Here is a 17,651-nt window from a genome sequence, read left to right on the forward strand (position 1 = left end):
TCTTGAGTATTGAGATTACAGGTCTGTAATTACCCCGTACAAGAACTAATTTCTTTTTTAGGAAGAAGGAAGGAAGGAAGGAAGGAAGGAAGGAAGGAAGGAAGGAAGGAAGGAAGGAAGGAAGGAAGGGATTATAGGGCTAGGGATGCAGTTTAATGGGCAGTCTGCTGGACCCTGTATTCCTCCACCCCACCCCCCAACAGACAGGTTTGTGTAACACCTCTGACTGTCCTGGAACCCTCTTTGTAGTTCAGGCTGGCCTCGAACTCACAGAGATCTGTCTGCTTCCGCCTCCCCAGTGCTGGGATTAAAGGCGAGCACCACCACTACCTGTCTCTCTTGGAACCCATACCATGCATTTTATCAACTAAATTCTGGTGGCAGGAGCCTGTAATCCCAGCACTGGGAGTAATATGTAGGCTAGATCAGAAGCTCAAAATCGAGCCGGCAGGATGACTCAGTGGATCAAGGTGCTTGCCACCAAGCCTGATAACCTAAGCTCGATTCCAGGGACTCCCATGGAAGGAGAGACCAACTCCCGAGAGTAACCCTTTGAGCTCCACACCTGTACTGGGGCGTACATACTCCACTCACGTGCGCAATAAACAAACAAACAGATGTTAAAAGAGAAAAAAGATGGAAGGTCAGCCTAGGATACATGAGATCCCATTTCAAGAAATATATACATATATTTAATAAAAACAAAACAATATAATAAGTTATTCTCTACCATGCTCCCTTGCGCATCACAGACAAATTACGTCTGTATGTTGAGCGAGTGTGTCTCCTTTCCCACCCACCCTGTCCATTGCTGACAGACCCCACTGGTACGATTTTACACACACACACACACACACACACACACACACACACACACACACACACCCCACCCCCATGGGTAGAGGAGAGGGAGGGGGAATAGTAGCCACAATGGCTGGTCTTTTCATATCCAATTGCCTCCTGGGAGGTGGGAAGAGAGCAATTCACACCTAATTACCTCCCAAGCTGACAAGCGCAGGGGAGGGGCTGGACCACCGAGCCGAGTTCCGCAGGGGTTGCACCGCACCACCCAGTTGGCCATGCAGCCTCCCCTGAGGCTTTCGACTCTTGGCTTCCTCTTGTTGTGTCTGGCACCGGGCCAGACATCCAAGTTTCAAGAACATGACTTTTTGCAGTTTCTTGACTTGGAGAAAACATCTTCACCTCGCAGGTTCCAACCTGTGCCTCGCTTCTTAAGGAAGATCTTCCAGGCTCGAGAAGCCAGCGGGGCCTCGCAGGATTTATGCTACGTGAAGGAGCTGGGTGTCCGTGGGAACCTGCTTCGGCTTCTCCCAGACCAGGGTAAGGGACCCTAGTGTTTGTCAGGGAAAAATCTCAAGTGGGTGTTGTGGAGATAGAAAGAGGGGACAGATTGGGCACCTTGGCTGATAGGAGTCTGAGCTAGGATCTTCAATATCGGTCTCAGTTTTAAGATCAACCCAGGGGAAGGCGCGTGTTCTTGTCACCCGGGGCTTCTCCACGCCGCTCTAACCGCCGCTGAGCCCTTAGCAGAGTTTAACTCACTGTTGGGGGGGGGGGGTCTGAATGCAAGGTAGGCCGACCCCACCCCCCAACATCTCCGTTCTCCCTCTCTCTCTCACCTCTCTCTAAAAATGTGTTTGTGCAAGCCTCTCAGAGAGTCCGGCGCGGGTCGGATCCCCTGGAGCTGAAGTTTCAGGAGGTTGGGAGCCGCCCAATAGCGTGGTTGCTGTGAACCGAGTTCTGGTCCACTCAGCCATCTTTCTAGCCCTCTGTGTTACTTTCGTTGGATGCAAATGGCATGTCTTGCTTTTAATTAATGATGAGGCAAGGTCTTGTTTGTGTAGCTCTGACTGTCCTGGAACTTGCTATGTAGACCTTAGCAAACTCCACCTGCTCAGTACTTCCCAAGTACTAAGTGTTGGAATTAAAAGCCAGCAAGTCTCTTGGTCTTTATTTGTTTGTTTGTTTATTTTTGGTTTCTTCAGGACAGGGTTTTTCAGCCTGGAGATGGTGGCAAAAGCCTTAAATCCAGCATTCAGGAAACAGAAGCAGGCATATCTCTGAGTTTGAGGCCAATCTTGTCTGCGGAGAGAGGTCTAGGATAGTCAACACTATACAGAGAAACCCTGTGTGTGTGTGTGTGTGTGGGGGGGGGTGATAAAGGGGGATTCTCTGTGTAGCCACGGCTGTTCTGGAACTCTGTAGAACTTGGCCTTAAACTCAAGAGATCTGCCTGCCTCTGCCTCCCCAGTGCTGGCATTAAAGGCGATCAATTTAATTTTTTTGATTTTTTTTTTAAACACAGACCAATGATATTAATTTGAGCCACAATCACACTCTTTGTATGAAAGTCAGAGTGTCTACCATCTCAGTTTCTCAAACTGACCCCCTGCGGAGTTACACTAGCCACCTGTTTTGAAAGTAGATTCTTCCAGGCCAAAGCTGTCCGCCCTTCACTCCCCTACTTGATTCTTATTCAAAATAGGAGGTGGCTGGCTGAGCCAGCACATTCCTGAGTCTCCACCTTGGCATTCACATGCGCAGCTAGCTTCCTTCCTAGTTACTGGTTTTTCTTTTCTTTCTTTGTTTTTGGGACACTACTGTGCAGTCCAGGCTGGTCACAAACTTCAGCAATCCTCCTGCTTCAGCTTCCCAAGTGCTGAGATTATAGGCGTGCCCCACCACTGAAGACCAAGGGTGTGGTCAGTTATACGACAGATGAAGGGAAGATGTGGCTGCGCGTTCATTTAACGCATACCTACTGTGAGCTGAACTGGCCTGGGAATGGCCTTGAGAATGTAGGTTTTTAGAGCTGGGCAGTAGTGGTGATGCACACCTTTAATCCCAGCACTGTGGGAAGCAGAGGTGGGAGAAACTGAGTTTGAGGCTGGCCTGGTCTACAGAGCTAGTTCTAGGACAACCAGCGCTACACAGAGAAACTGTTTCAAAATTAGTTAAAATGGAGTAAAACTCAAGGTTGGTCTGAAAGGGAACTGATAGAATTCCCATCAATGAGGCTTGTCATGATGGAAGGGCCTCAAAGTCACCTGGCGGGGTGTGGGGAACAAGGAGGGAGCTGGAAGAGGAAACAAAACAAGATATGGAAATTCTAAACCAAAGGAAGGGGAGAATTCCCGCTGTAGCTTCGAGAGGTGTAAGAGGCACTGAGCATTGCTGACACTTTATGAAGTGGCTCAGCAGTAAAGAGCTCTCTCTGCTCTTTCAGAAGATTCTGGCTCAATTCCCAGCATCTGAATAATGGCTCTCAATTGTCTGTGACTTCAGTCCCAGGGGATCCAATGCCCTGGTCTGGCCTCTTGGGCCCACATGTATGTGGTGCGCAGACATACATGAAGACAGAACACTCTTATCCATAAGTTGGTCTTAAGTTAAAATCATGGTGAGGACGAGGGGTCTGGAAAGGTGGCCCAGACTCAGCACCCGCATCAGGCAGCTCACTATTGTCTGCATTGACTCCAGCTCCAGGGACTCTGACACTTCTTGACCTCTGCAGACATTTGCTCAAATTCAGTGCATGTATACATTTAAAAAAAAAAAAAAAGAAGTGAGGGGCTGGAGAGATGGCTCAGTGGTTAAGAGCATTGCTTGCTCTTCCAAAGGTCCTGAGTTCAATTCCCACCAACCACATGGTGGCTCATAACCATCTGTAAAGAGGTCTGGCGCCCTCTTCTGGCCTTCAGGCATACACACAGACAGAATATTGTATACATAATAAAAAAAAAAGTGAGAGCCAGGCAGTGGTGGTGCACACCTTTATTTCCAGCCCTGGGAAGGCAGAGGCAGGTGGATCTCTGTGAGTTTGAGGTTAGTGTGGTCTACAGGCTGAGTTCTAGGACAGTCAGAGCTGTTAGACAGAGAAACCCTGTCTACAAACAAACAAACAAACAAAAACCCGTGAGAATGAAGCTAGGTGTGGTGGTATTTCCCTACAGTCATTGCACTCTGCAGGCGGGGTGATTGGCTCTTTTTTGAGTTCCAGGCTGGTCAGGAAAACATAAGGCTTTGTCAAAAAGTAAGAAATAAATAAAAATAAAAAAGAAGAAAAGGAAAGAAAGAAGGAAGGAAGGAAGGAAGGAAGGAAGGAAGGAAGGAAGGAAGAAAGAAAGAAAGAAAGAAAGAAAGAAAGAAAGAAAGAAAGAAAGAAAGAAAATATGGTGGCACAGGCCTTTAATCTCAGCGTTTAGGAGGCAGTGGCAGTCTAGGCTCAGTGAGCTGAGGCAGAGGAGACACTTCCAAGAGCAGCCTTCATTTCCAGGCCAAATTCTTGGGTGGTCGGTGACTGTGGAATCTCTCTCTTCCCCCATGCCTGGCTTCTTTCACTCAATTCCATGTTTGTGGGATTTGGCCATGCTGTTGGAATTGGTAGTTCTTCCGTTCTGACTGCTATGTAGTATTTCATACGATTACTATGCGGCAGACATTTTACCTGCCCACGTTATGTGGGTGAAGAGCTGTGAGGGTTTGGACAAGTAAAGTTACTGAGTTCACTGGAAGGGAGGGTGAGCTGGGGAGCCCCTGAGTGTGCCTGCGTTCCTCTTAGCTTTCCATTAAACTAATCCGGCAACAAAGTGTACTTACATTATTTTCACACACACACACTCACATACACACACTCACACACACACACTCACATACACACATATACACACACTCACACACACACTCACACACACTCACATACACACACATATACACACACTCACATACACACACTCACATACACACACACTCACATACACACACATATACACACACACTCACATACACACACACTCACACACACTCACATACACTCACATACACACACATATACACACACACTCACATATACACACACTCACACAATACACACACATATACACACACACACTCACACACACACACACACACTCACACACACACATTCCACCACCACCCCTTTAGGATTCTACTTTTTATCTCAGGCTGGCCTGATTCTCTCTATGTAGCCTAAGATAGCCTACAACATGAGGCAATCCTCCTGCCTCAGCATCTTTTTTTTTCCTTGATACTGGATTTCTTTGTATAGCAGCTGTCCTGAAATTAACTCTGTAGACCAGGCTGGCCTCGAACTCACAGAGACTTCCTGCCTCTGCCTCCCCAGTGCTGGGATAAAAGGCGCGTGCTTCCATGGCCCAGCCTTTTCTCAGCCTCTTAACAACTGGGATATAGGGGTGAGCCATCACACTTTCTTCATTTGTATTTCTTTAATAGTGACCATGTATAGTTTCTATATTTCAAATAGTTGCCTATTTATATATTGTCACTAGTTTTCCTTTGAATTATATTTTTCATAATGATCTATTAGGCCTTTTAATCATTGGTAAGAGGATTCTGTGTGTATGTGTGTGTGTACTATGCATGGTGGTAAATGCCTTTAATCCTGGCACACTGGAGACTGAGACAGGAGGGTCATGAAGTCTAGACCAGCCTGGGAGACTACACTTAGGAGACTGTATTAAAGCAAAACAAAAAGTGTGTGTGTGGTGGGGGGTGCTGGGCATATAGCACTTGGCACAGTGCTTGGCTTGCCTAGTGTCTGTGAAGTTCTAGGTTTGAGCCCCTGCACAGCATAAACTAGGTGTGTAAGAGTTTATTTATAATCTCGGAACACTGAAAGTGGAGGCAGGAGGATCAGAAGTTCGAAGTCATCCTTGGTTATATAATGTTGGGGCTGGGGAAATAACTTAGCCAGGAAGAGATGACCTTATTTCTGAGCACAAGGACCGAGTCCAGCGGTCCGGTACTACGCACCCACCTGTAATGTAGTATTCTGGGACAAGGCAGATCCCTGGGGCTCACTGGCAAGCCCGGCTAGCCAGATTGGTGAACTCTAGGTCAATGGGATCTTATCTAACAAGGTAGCCAGCTCCTGAGGAATGACACTGGACTTGAATGAAGATTGGGGAACCATCTTGCCAAGGGAGGGTTTGAATAGAACTCAGATTTATGCGCACTCCTCCTGAAGGGAGGGTTTGAATAGAACTCAGATTTATGCGCAAGTTGACATTTATCTCAGAGGTGGGTCTGAAGTACAAAGGGTTATTGTGATTCCCGTGTGTTCCTTTTTGCTTCTAGGTTTCTTCCTTAAGGCACAGGAACCCTCCGGAGATGGCTCTTGCCTACAGAAGTTCCTCTACTTTAACTTGTCTGCTATCAAAGAGAAGGGGAAGTTGACCATGGCCCGGCTGACTCTAGACTTGGGGCCCAGGTCCTACTATGGCCTGGGCCCAGAAGTGGTGGTGGTGCTGTCAGCGGTTGAGGAGCGAGGTGTGTGGGGGCGACCTCACCCTAAACCAGGCAGAATGCTCGCGCTGCAGTCTGTCCCAGGGCCTCAAGGTTCTCTGCACTTCAACCTGAAGGATGTGGTTAAGGATCGGAACGGCAACCGACTGAAGAGTGTGGGCTTGTACTTAGAGATTCTGGCCAAAGAGGACAGATACTCTAGGGAACATTTCCAGGTTGAGAACACCTGTCGCCGGCTGAGGCATTCTCTTCATGCCTCCCTGCTGGTGGTAACCCTCAACCCTGACCATTGCCACCCTTCTTCCAGAAAAAGGAGGGCAGCCATCCCTGTCCCCAAGGGGTCTTGTAAGAATCTCTGCCATCGTCACCAGCTGTTCGTTAGCTTCCAGGACTTGGGTTGGCACAAATGGGTCATTGCCCCCAAGGGGTTCATGGCAAATTACTGTCATGGAGATTGTCCCTTCTCGATGGCCACGTATTTGAATAGCTCCAACTATGCTTTCATGCAGGCATTGATGCATGCGGTTGACCCCAAGGTCCCCAAGGCGATCTGTATCCCCACCAAGCTGTCCCCCATTTCCATGCTCTATCAAGATGACAATGAGAACGTCATTCTCCGACATTATGAAGACATGGTAGTTGATGAATGTGGGTGTGGGTAGAGGAAGAGGAAGGAATGGTCTTCGGGTAATTCCTTTAATAAAACTTCCATTCTGGCCTATGACCTTTTGAATATGACACGTCCATCATCACGTTTAACAGCCCCATAAATACGCGTATTTGTGTTAGTACCGTGGAGCCCTGGTAATCTTAGCTATTTTGAGCTCTAACATGTTCATACACATAACATGCTAGACTTTTGTTGAACATGCTAGACTTTTGTTCCAGGTCTTACTGTGTATCCTTTGCTGGCTTTGAACTCAGCAATTCTCCTGCCTCTACCTCCTGAGTGCTGGGATTACAGCTGTGTGCCTTCAGGACCAAATACATTTTCTTTTTAAGTCAAGGTCTCAATATTTACCTACTGCTTACCCTGAACTTACTATGTAGACTGGGTTGGCCTCAAGCTAACAGAAAGTTACCAGGGTGTGGGTCAGGCTGTCCTGTAACTCAACAGAGATCTGCTGCCTCTGCTTCCTTAGTGCTGTGATTAAAGGCGTGCACCATGTATATGTAAAAATTTGAAATTGTCTTGAGAAACTATAATGTAGAAAAACTCAAATGATTTTTATTTCTTTTATTTTTTTTTTAATTTTTTTTTTTATTTTAAATTTTTTTTGGTTTTTTTCGAGACAGGGTTTCTCTGTGGTTTTGGAGCCTGTCCTGGAACTAGCTCTTGTAGACCAGGCTGGTCTCGAACTCACAGAGACCCGCCTGCCTCTTCCTCCCGAGTGCTGGGATTAAAGGCATGCGCCACCACCGTCCGGCTCAAATGATTTTTAAAAATATTTTTTCATTTTTATTTATGAGTGTGAGCTTGTGTGAATCTAAGTGCACTGTGCACATGTAGGAGCCTCTGGTAGCCAGAAGAGGGCATCAGATTCCTGGCGGTTACGGGTGATCAGGAGTGGCCATGTGGATTCTGGGGTCTGAAAGTGGAACTCAGCAAGTGTTCTTAACTGCTGAGCCTTTTCTTTAGGCCCAGATCTCTCCTGTGATCGTAGAACTGAGATTACTTGCTCTCCTCATGAGCAGAATCATGGACTTCTACTGTATTTTGTTGTCTTGAGACAGAGAATCATGGAGTCCAGGCATTCCTCAAGACCCTTCAGAGTCGAGGATAATCTTGAACTTATGACCCTCCAGCGTCCACCTCTCCCATGCTGGATTGCCCGTGTGTTCCACCACACCCAGAGGTCCTTGGTTTTGGTCTTCTGGAGAGTGTCTCACTCTGTAGTCTAAACTGGCCTCCAAGCTTCTGGACTGCTGGATTTATAGACCTGACCCTCCATGCCTGGCTTTAGAATTTCTTTCCCTATCTTTTTTGAGACAAGAGTCTTATTTATCCAAGGTTAACTTAAAACTACCCGAGGTAGCCCTAGTAAGGACGACCTTGAACTTTTTAACAGTCCTGTCTAAGCATGTTGAAGCTATGGGCATGTGCCACCATCCCTGGCTTGTGTTTGTGTGGCCCTGGGGACCATGCCACAGGCATGGTCATGCCAGAGGACTGAGTCGAGCTTCAGTCCTCTTTTGGGGTTTTGGGTTTTGAGACAGTATTGTATATAATCTACTGACCTCGAACCCTTGATATCTTAGGCGCTGGAAAGCTAGTACTGCAGATTCAGATCACCCTTGGCTTTGATTTTTGTTGTTTTGGGTTTTGTTTTGAGACAGGATCTCTCTATAGGACTGTGCCGATCTCCAACTCACAAGGGCTCCACCCCACCTCTGCCTCCCTGGTGCTGAAATTAAAGACATGTGCCACCACACCCTGCTGGTGTGGTCCCCTGGCCCCCCTCCCCCAGGGGGTTTCCCTTTGTAGCTCTGACTGTGCTGGAACCTTGTAGACCAGGCTAGCCTCGAACTCACTTGAGATCCCCCTGCCTCTCTACCTCCTGAGTGCTGCCCACTTTCTTGATACAGGGTCTTCCCGTGTAGTGCTGGCTGAGTGGAACTCAGATATGAAAACTAGACTGGCTTCAAAGTTAGGGTGATCCTCCTACCCCTGCCTTCGGTGTGTGAGTGCAGGGGTGACAGACTTGCGCACCAGGGAAAGCTCACTTGTTTGTTTGTTTGCATTTGTGCTGGGATTCAAACAGACATGTGCCACCAGGGCTCACTTATTATTATTGCATTATGTCCTAAGAACTGGGCTAATTTTTTTTTAGTTGATCAAAATTACGTATATACACACAAACACATACACAAATACCACAAACACATACATACACACACAAATACCACAAACACACTACAAATACGTACATACATACAAACAATACACAAATACCACAAGTACACACACATACCATAAACCCATGCACACACAAACACCACAAACACACACGCAAAACTAAAACTAAAAAAAAAGATTGAACAAACCAGTCAGCCCCATTCATTCCTCTGTGGCCTCTGCTTCAGCTTCTTTTTTTTTTTTTTTGGTTTTTTCGAGACAGGGTTTCTCTGTAGCTTTGGAACCTGTCCTGGAACTCCCTTTGTAGACCAGGCTGGCCTCGAATTCACAGAGATCCGCCTGCCTCTGCCTCCCGAGTGCTGGGATTAAAGGCGTGCGCCACCAACGCCCGGTTTCTGCTTCAGCTTCTGCTTGCAGGTTCCTCCCTTGAGTTCCTGCTCTGACTTTGCTCAGTGAGGAGTTGTCCCCTGGAATTGTAAGATGAAATAAACTCTTCCCCAAGTTGCCATGGCTGGAGTGTTTGTCACAGCAACAGTAAGGTAAATGAGGACACCTTTCAATAAAACTGTTAAAAGGCAGGGTGGAGAGATGGCTCAGTAGTCAGGAGTGACTGCAGCTAAATCCTGAGGACCAGAGTTCAGATCCCATCACCCATGTAACAAGCTTGGTATCCTGCAAATACTCTAACCCTGGCTCTGAGGGATCCTATACCCTCTTCAGGGCTCCACACAAGAGATGTGTGTGTGTGTGCGCGCGCGTGCACGCGCATCCACCTACTCCCCCATCCCCCACCCACAGTCTTTTTTGTTTTGTTTTATTTTTGGTTTTTCGAGACAGGGTTTCTCTGTAGCTTTGGAGCCTGTCCTGGAACTAGCTCTTGTAGACCAGGCTGGCCTCGAACTCCCAGAGATCCACCTGTCTCTGCCTCCCTAGTGCTGAGATTAAAGGCGTGCGCCACCACCGCCCGGCTCCTATTTCTATTCTTAAATAAGAAATAGCACATAAATACTGGGACATTAGTGATTGTTCAAGAGTTTTATCCTAGCCGGGCGGTGGTGGCGCACGCCTTTAATCCCAGCTCTTGGGAGGCAGAGGCAGGCGGATCTCTGTGAGTTCGAGACCAGCCTGGTCTACATAGCTAGTTCCAGGACAGGCTCCAAAGCCACAGAGAAACCCTGTCTCGAAAAACCAAAAAAAAAAAAACAAATCAAGAGTTTTATCCTTCCTTCCTTCCTTCCTTCCTTCCTTCCTTCCTTCCTTCCTTCCTTCATTTTTTTGTTTTTTCAAGACAGGGTTTCTCTGTAGCTTTGGAACCTGTCCTGGAACTAGCTCTTTTTTTTTTTTTTTTTTTTTGGTTTTTCGAGACAGGCTGGAACTAGCTCTTGTAAACCAGGTTGAACACGAACTCACAAAGATCCCTGCCACTGCCTCCGGAGTGTTGGGGTTAAAGGTGTGCGCCACCACCGTCTGTCTTTCTTTCTTTCTTTCTTTCTTTCTTTCTTTCTTTCTTTCTTTCTTTCTTTCTTTCTTTCTTTCTTCTTATTATTTTTTGATACAGGGTCTCACATAGCCCAGGCTGACTTTACACTCACCACGAAGCCCAAGGGTGACCTTGGCCTTTGCCTCCGCACCCCGTTGCTGGAATTACAGGCTTGCACCACCATTCCTGCCTGAGCCTTTCCTTCCTGGTCATTTTAGTCTCTACTTAAGACAGTGTTGAGCACTTCCTCTGTTATCAAGCACACATGGATGCTTCACTTCCGCGCAGAGAAACTGGAGTGTGTGTCCGTAAAGGTCGGACCTTGGTGAGTCAGCTAGCAACAGCTGTCTCTGTCAGGTCTGTGTTCTGTTGATTTCATCATTATTTTTATTGTTTTGTGGGTGGGGAGGAGACAGAAATGAGGTGAAATATTACACGTGACAAGATTCTCTCCTTGACTCCATTGGCCAGGGTTCCCCACCATCACTCCACGTAGCTGGTGTCCTAAGCTATTGTAACTCCCACAGGATCTCAGCGATGCTGAATTTCCCCACGTTGACGTTCAGAGCACTGGGCAGGAGTTTGGCTGCATTATCTGGCAGAACTGCTATCTTGTGTCTGACTCGGCAAATGTTCTGCTGGGTTTGGCCGGATTGCCCCATCCTCCCTCTCTGACCAGCCAGGACGTCTCAACAGCTCCATTATCCTTTCCATCCTAGATGCCAGGGGATGTCATAACAGGCCCCCAGACCTTAGCACAACTGATCTCATGATGGAAGTGCCATCCAGGCTGTAAAACTTAACACACAGACAGCACCACCAGCCAAAACTAAAGCAAAGACCTAATCCATCCAAGTCCACAGTTCTGGGAACGTTTCTAATGTACTGACCTTGCTTTTTTGGCTTTTGCAGTTCTTTTCTGGATAACTGTTCTTGTTAACTGCAGTGTGTCAATCCAGAAGATAGTTTTGTGCTTAAAAGCTCACCCCGAGAAAGGCTCAGGCCTACACTGGGTTCCTGAACACCCAGTATCATCCACAGCTGGATAATAGAGACTTCTATTGGTTTAAATCCATGTCTGAGCAGTCTTCTCTGGTGGATACCCCACTACAGGGGCTTATCATTCAGATTTGCTTCAGGGTGAATCCTGTTTGGGACCTGGCTTGTAACTCAATGATGTGGAGCCTGCATGAAGTCCTGGGTTCAATTCCTGCACCCAAATCTTGTCTCTGTAATCTTTCCATGCTCTTTCTCCTCCATCACCCTGGTCCTCGGCACTTCAAGCTGCCGCACTCCTTTTCCCTTTTACTTAAGATTGAGCGTTGCTGGAGAGATGGCTCAGCGGGTAAGAGCACTGGCTCCTGTTCCAGAGGTCCTGAGTTCAAGTCCCAACACCCACATGGTGGTCACAAACATCTGTACTGAGATCTGGTGCCCTCTGCTGGTGGGCAGGCTCGCATGCAGGTAGAGCACTGCACACAATCAGAGCTTTATTCTGTGTGTGCACGGGTGTGTTAAGTCAGAGGACAACCTTTAAGAGTCAGTCTCCTAACAAGTGGTGTTGTAATAAGAGCGGCGGGGTTGCGTCCCCGGCACCCAGCCGCCCACATGGCTAGCTTATGCCCCGAAATAATTACACGGAAACTGTATTCTTTTAATCACTGCCTGGCCCATTAGTTCCAGCCTCTTATTGGCTAGCTCTTACATATTGATCTAACCCATTTCTAATATTCTGTGTAGTACCACAAGCTGGCTTACCAGGAAAGATCTTAACCTGCGTCTGTCTGGAGTGGGAGAATCATGGCGACTCCTTACTCGGCTTCTTTCTCCCAGCATCCTGTCTGTTTACTCCACCCACCTAAGGGCTGGCCTATAAATGGGCCTAGGCAGTTTCTTTATTATTTAACCAATGACCTTCCTCCATCAAAGTGGGTCGTGGGGACAGCACTCAAGTCATCAGGCAAGGTCGCAAGTGCCTTTCCCTGCTGAGCCATAGTGATGGCCCTTGCTTTGTTTTTGAGGCAGGATTTCATTTACTCCAGACTGGCTTTGAAGCTGCTATTGATATATAGCTAAGGGTGATCTCGAATTTAGAATCCTTTTCCCTCCATCTCCTGAGCACTGAGACTCTAGGTGTTCGACAGTATTTCCAGTTTATCTGGTGCTGTAGACAGCACCCAGAGGGCTTCACGGCAGACAGTCTACCAACTGAGCGATATCCTTAAGCCCAGATATAATTCTTTGTGGACAAAGATTTGCCGTCCCTAGCTTTTACCTTTGCCCCATTCCAGTACAATTTCTCATTCGGAGAAAGAACCCAGAGAAATCACATAGCCCTGGATGTCCCGGAACTCACTATGTAGACCAGGCTGGCCTCCGACTCACAGAGATCCACCTGCCTCCGTGTGATGAGTATAGTTTAACAATGTCTTTTAGATATGTAGAAGTAGCTTGGTCAGGAACCCCACTACGCCCAACACTGCATCTGATGACCCAGTGATGTCACTTAGTCACGATAACCAGACACACAACCTGCACCCCATCCATGACGCCCACTAGCCAGTGGGTGAGCAGCGACCAAGAGCAGTGCATTGCTCTGTGCACCTTCCACTGGAGACACTGGAGAGACGCCACTTGGATCTGCCCTTCAGCTAGAGAGTCTCCTCAGGGTCCTGAGCGTCAAAGCGGAGGCTTCTGTCAGAGACTAGACCTGACTAGATGAGATACAGCACACAGGTGGGCAGCCTTGGGGAGACAGACTTAGGAAGTTAGTGTGGGCCTTGTCTGATGACCCTCAGCATAATAAAACAGTTTTTGTTTGACCAACTTTACATACCTGTCTTCCTCTCTCTCTCTCTCTCTCTCTCTCTCTCTCTCTCTCTCTCTCTCTCTCTTTCTCTCTCTCTCTCTCTGTTTTTTTGACACAGGGTTTCTCTGTGTAACAGTCCTAGCTGTCCTGGAACTCACTCTTGTAGACCAGGCTGGTCTCGAACTCACAAAGATTCACCTGCCTCTGCTTTCTGAGTGCTGGGATTAAGGCATGCGCTACCACAGCCCACCTTCTTGTTCCTGACACTCTGCCTCCCTAGGGCTGAGATTAAAGACGTGCACCACCATGCCTGATTTACCCGTTTCTTAGAGTTTTTCAAAATCAAAAAGTATTAATAACTTTCGGCTCTTTAAGGGTTAATTGTCCAAAGAGTCCCAGAGAAATAACGATCATTTAGTAATCATGAGCTGCTGTGTAAGGGTGACTACTGGAACTCTTGCAGGTCCAGGGTCTAAGTGAGAAGAGAAGGAGAGAGTGGACTCGATACAGGCATGGGAAGGGGCGGGTGTCCTGGAACTTGCAATCAACAGCTCCCCAGAAAGGAGGGTGAGCTGGTGGGATTTGAGGTTTTAGGCATCAGCTGACTAGGAAAGCTGAGTTTGACTCCCTGGTCGTTTCCTGAGGATTGTCCTTTGGAAACAGCTGAACCTGTGTCTTCTATTAAAGCTGTCTGTTTCTGCGAGGCTGTGACTGTGTAAGCCCCCACATACACCTGCTCCTGGTGCCACCGACGTCACCAGGCACATTCCTGCGGTGGGGAGCATCCGACCCTGGAGTGCAGGCCCCACCTAAGCTGGCATAAGCTTGTACACAGATTGTTGGACCATATTGTCCTAGACGGAAACAACCTATTTCCTGAGTTTGAAATTCTGGGTTTTTGTTTGTTTGGGACACAGTATGCTAGGGGTCAAAGCCAGGGCTTTGGGCTTGCCATGCAAGTGTTCTACCTACTAAGCTACATACCCAGTCCCTTGACATTACAGAAGCAGAGGTGGGGGCTGAAGGATTTGCTCAGTGGTTAGAGCACCTCTTGTAGAGGACCTGGGCTCTATTCCCAGCAACCACATGGTAACTTTGGTTTCAGGTGACCTTATGCCCTCTTCTGACCTCCTTGGGCACCAGGAAAAACATAGTGCATATATGCAAGCAAAACACTCATACACATAAGATAATATAACCTAATATATTAGATTATTATATATAATAATATCATATATGTTGTATCATATAAATATATCTAGATACGTTATGGATATAACTATATATAAAACATATATATATTAATATATATATATATATATATATATATATATATATATATCCTAAAAGAGTGGAAAGGGAGCTGATCCAAGTTTGCAGGAAGCATGGGTGAAGCTCCAAGGAGCACTGGAGAAATCTGAAGCCAGGGAAGTTTGTATTTTCCAGAAGTTTAAAGGATGAGCAATGCAGTAGGAATCCTGAGAGATGTCATTTTGCTGCTGTTGAAGCATTACATCATCTTCTTTGCCTTATTATACTCATCAATAAAATATCCAATAAAACACACTTTGTTTAAGAACCACCAACCAATCTGCTTTAGCCTGGGAACTAGAGCAGATCTCAGATATGACCAAGATAGTGAATATACCTGGATTTCTAATGGAGATGTCTCTCAAGGAAAAGGTATTCAAGACTGATTCTCTGGTGCCAGAAAGACCTTTGCTTTCTGGGTTCAGCTGGCCATAACAGCTGAAGGACCTAAAGGCAGGTAGGCCGGCCAGGACTGTTGTCTACTATGCCCAGCCAAAAGCTGTCGCTTAGGCCCTGGCTAACATATGTCTTAATAGTCGGGGATATAGCTCCATTGATAGTATGCTTGCCTAACACGCAGGAAGACCTGGGTTCCATCTCCAAGACCACATGATCCAGGTGTGAGGCACACAGCTGTAATGCCAGCACTCCAGAGGTGGAGGATCAGAAGTTCTAGGGCACCATGGCTATAGAATGAATGGGACACCAGCCTGGGGTAAATGAAATTCTATCTTTAAAACGAGTCACCGCATTGTAGCTCCCTCTCTAGAACTTTATCCTAAGGAAGTTATTATCTAGAGACTGAGGCATAAGGATGATACTTGGGACATTATTTACAATGCCTAAGCATCAGTGAAAAAAAAATGTCCCTCAGGTTTAGGGGTCACACCAGTTATTCCACCACTGAAGGTTGAGACAGGAGCATTGGCCGGAATTTGATGTTTCCTGTGCGTCCTGAGCTTCAAGGAGAAAGACAATGAACATTATGAGTTGTGGCCCTTCCACCGTGGAAGACGGCCTGTGTAGAGACTAAATAAAAGGGGGCTTTACATCGTCTCCAAGAAAGCACTGTGGATGGTACTCAGTGGAGTTACTGGAAAGATAAGGGTCCCTTTTACATCAGTCTCATAGATAAAAGAACTAAAAAAAAAAATACAAACAGTAAACTTGATAATTTTATTAGTTTTAAGAGAAAATCTACACCCTAGGCAAACTAGAGACCTCAGCAGCTGCCAGGTAGAGAGATATGGATAAGATGTTCTGAATTAATTTTTTGTTTATTTATTTATTTTTGGTTTTTCGAGACAGGGTTTCTCTGTGTAAAGTCTTGGCTGTCCTAGAACTCTCTTTTGTAGACCAGGCTGGCCTCGAATTTACTGAGATCCTCCTTCCTCTGCCTCCGAAGTCCTGGCATTAAAGGTGTGTGCAGCCAACACCCGGCAAAGGCTGTGTGCCAGTTACCTTGGTTTTGGTTTTTTTCTTTTGTTTTCGTTGCTGAGGACCAAACCCAGGTCCTTGCACTTGCTAGACAAGTGCTCAACCACTGAGCTACATCCCCAACCTCATTTTTTTGTTTATTTCTTAAAAAAAAATACATATGTTGCCAGGCAGTGGTGGTGCATGCCTTTAATATCAGTACTTGGGAGGCAGAACAGGCAAATCTCTGAGTTCAAGACTAGTCTGGCCTACAGAATGAGTTCCAGGGTAGCCAGGGCTACACAGAGAAACCCTATCTTGACCTACGCTGGCCCTCACATGTGTGCCTGGTGCTCACAGAGGTCAGGAAAGGGTATTGCATCCCCCTGGAAATAAAGTCACACATGGTTATTGCTGGCCTGGTAGGTACTGGAAGCTGAACCCAGGTCCTCTGGAAGGGTAACCAAGTGCTCTTAGGCACTGGACCCTCTCTAGGCCTGCTTCCTAACTTAGAAAGCAGGCAGGTGGAGCCTGTGAGCAGCTGCATGGCAGGGGCATACCTGGAGAGAATGAGAATGTTACCGGAGAGTCAGGGCTCCCTGTTGTGAGCTCTTAGTCTCACTAATACACTAATTTCAAAGGGATTTAGAAGCTGGCTATGGTGGCGCACACCTTTAATCCCAGTACTTGGAGGCAGAGGCAGGAGGATCTCTGTGAGTTTGAGCCTAGCCTGATCTACATAGTGAGTTACAGGACAGCCAGAACTACATAGAGACTCCGTTCCTAAAAAAAAAAAAAAAAACCTAAATGAATAAATAAATAAATAGGATTCAGAAAGACCTTGAAGGCCATTTATTTTTATTTTCTGAGACAGGGTTTTTCTGTGTAACAGTCCTAGTTGTTCCAGAACTCACTTTGTAGACCAGGCTGGCCTGGAACTCACAGAGATCCACCTGTCTCTGCCTCCCAAGTGCTGGGATTAAAGGCATGTGCGACTACCGCCTGGCCTTGAAGACCATTTTTTAAAATTATATTTAAAGTAATTTATTTATTTTTATTTTATGTACATTGGCATTGTATCTGTATGTTTTTCTGTGTGAGGGTGTCAAATCTTGAAGTTATAGACAGTTGTGAGCTGCCATGTGGGTGCTGGGAATTGAACCCAGGTCCTCTGGAAGAACATCCAGTGCTCTTATCCGCTGAACCACCTCTCCAGTCCCCAGATTTCATTCATTCTTTTGACCAGGAGGAAGTAACTTTTCTTTAACAGCCCCTTGATAAGTTCCATCTTCCTACGATATTTTACAACCTAGGAGGGACATTTGTGATACCTTCCTTGCTAGTTTTATCAGGAGAGTGGGAGCTGAGGCCCAAAACTCTAATCAAGGATGTGTGTATGGAGGTTCATCCTCAATGGCCTCCAAGTCACAAAAGTGGGCAGACCTAAAGAAGTAGGGTTTGTGCTAGGAGGC

General features: G+C 46.7%; 1 protein-coding gene across 1 annotated transcript; it reads left to right on the top strand.

Moving 5' to 3' along the window:
- Positions 1–1,079: 1,079 nt before the first annotated feature.
- Positions 1,080–6,968, top strand: Gdf3 (growth differentiation factor 3). Its single transcript, XM_057793030.1, has 2 exons — positions 1,080–1,341; positions 6,139–6,968. Exons 1-2 carry the CDS (start codon positions 1,080–1,082, stop codon positions 6,966–6,968), a joined length of 1,092 nt encoding a protein of 363 aa, XP_057649013.1.
- Positions 6,969–17,651: the final 10,683 nt, after the last annotated feature.

The sequence above is a fragment of the Chionomys nivalis genome, chromosome 1, assembly GCF_950005125.1.
Source record: "Chionomys nivalis chromosome 1, mChiNiv1.1, whole genome shotgun sequence".
Lineage (NCBI taxonomy): Eukaryota > Metazoa > Chordata > Mammalia > Rodentia > Cricetidae > Chionomys > Chionomys nivalis.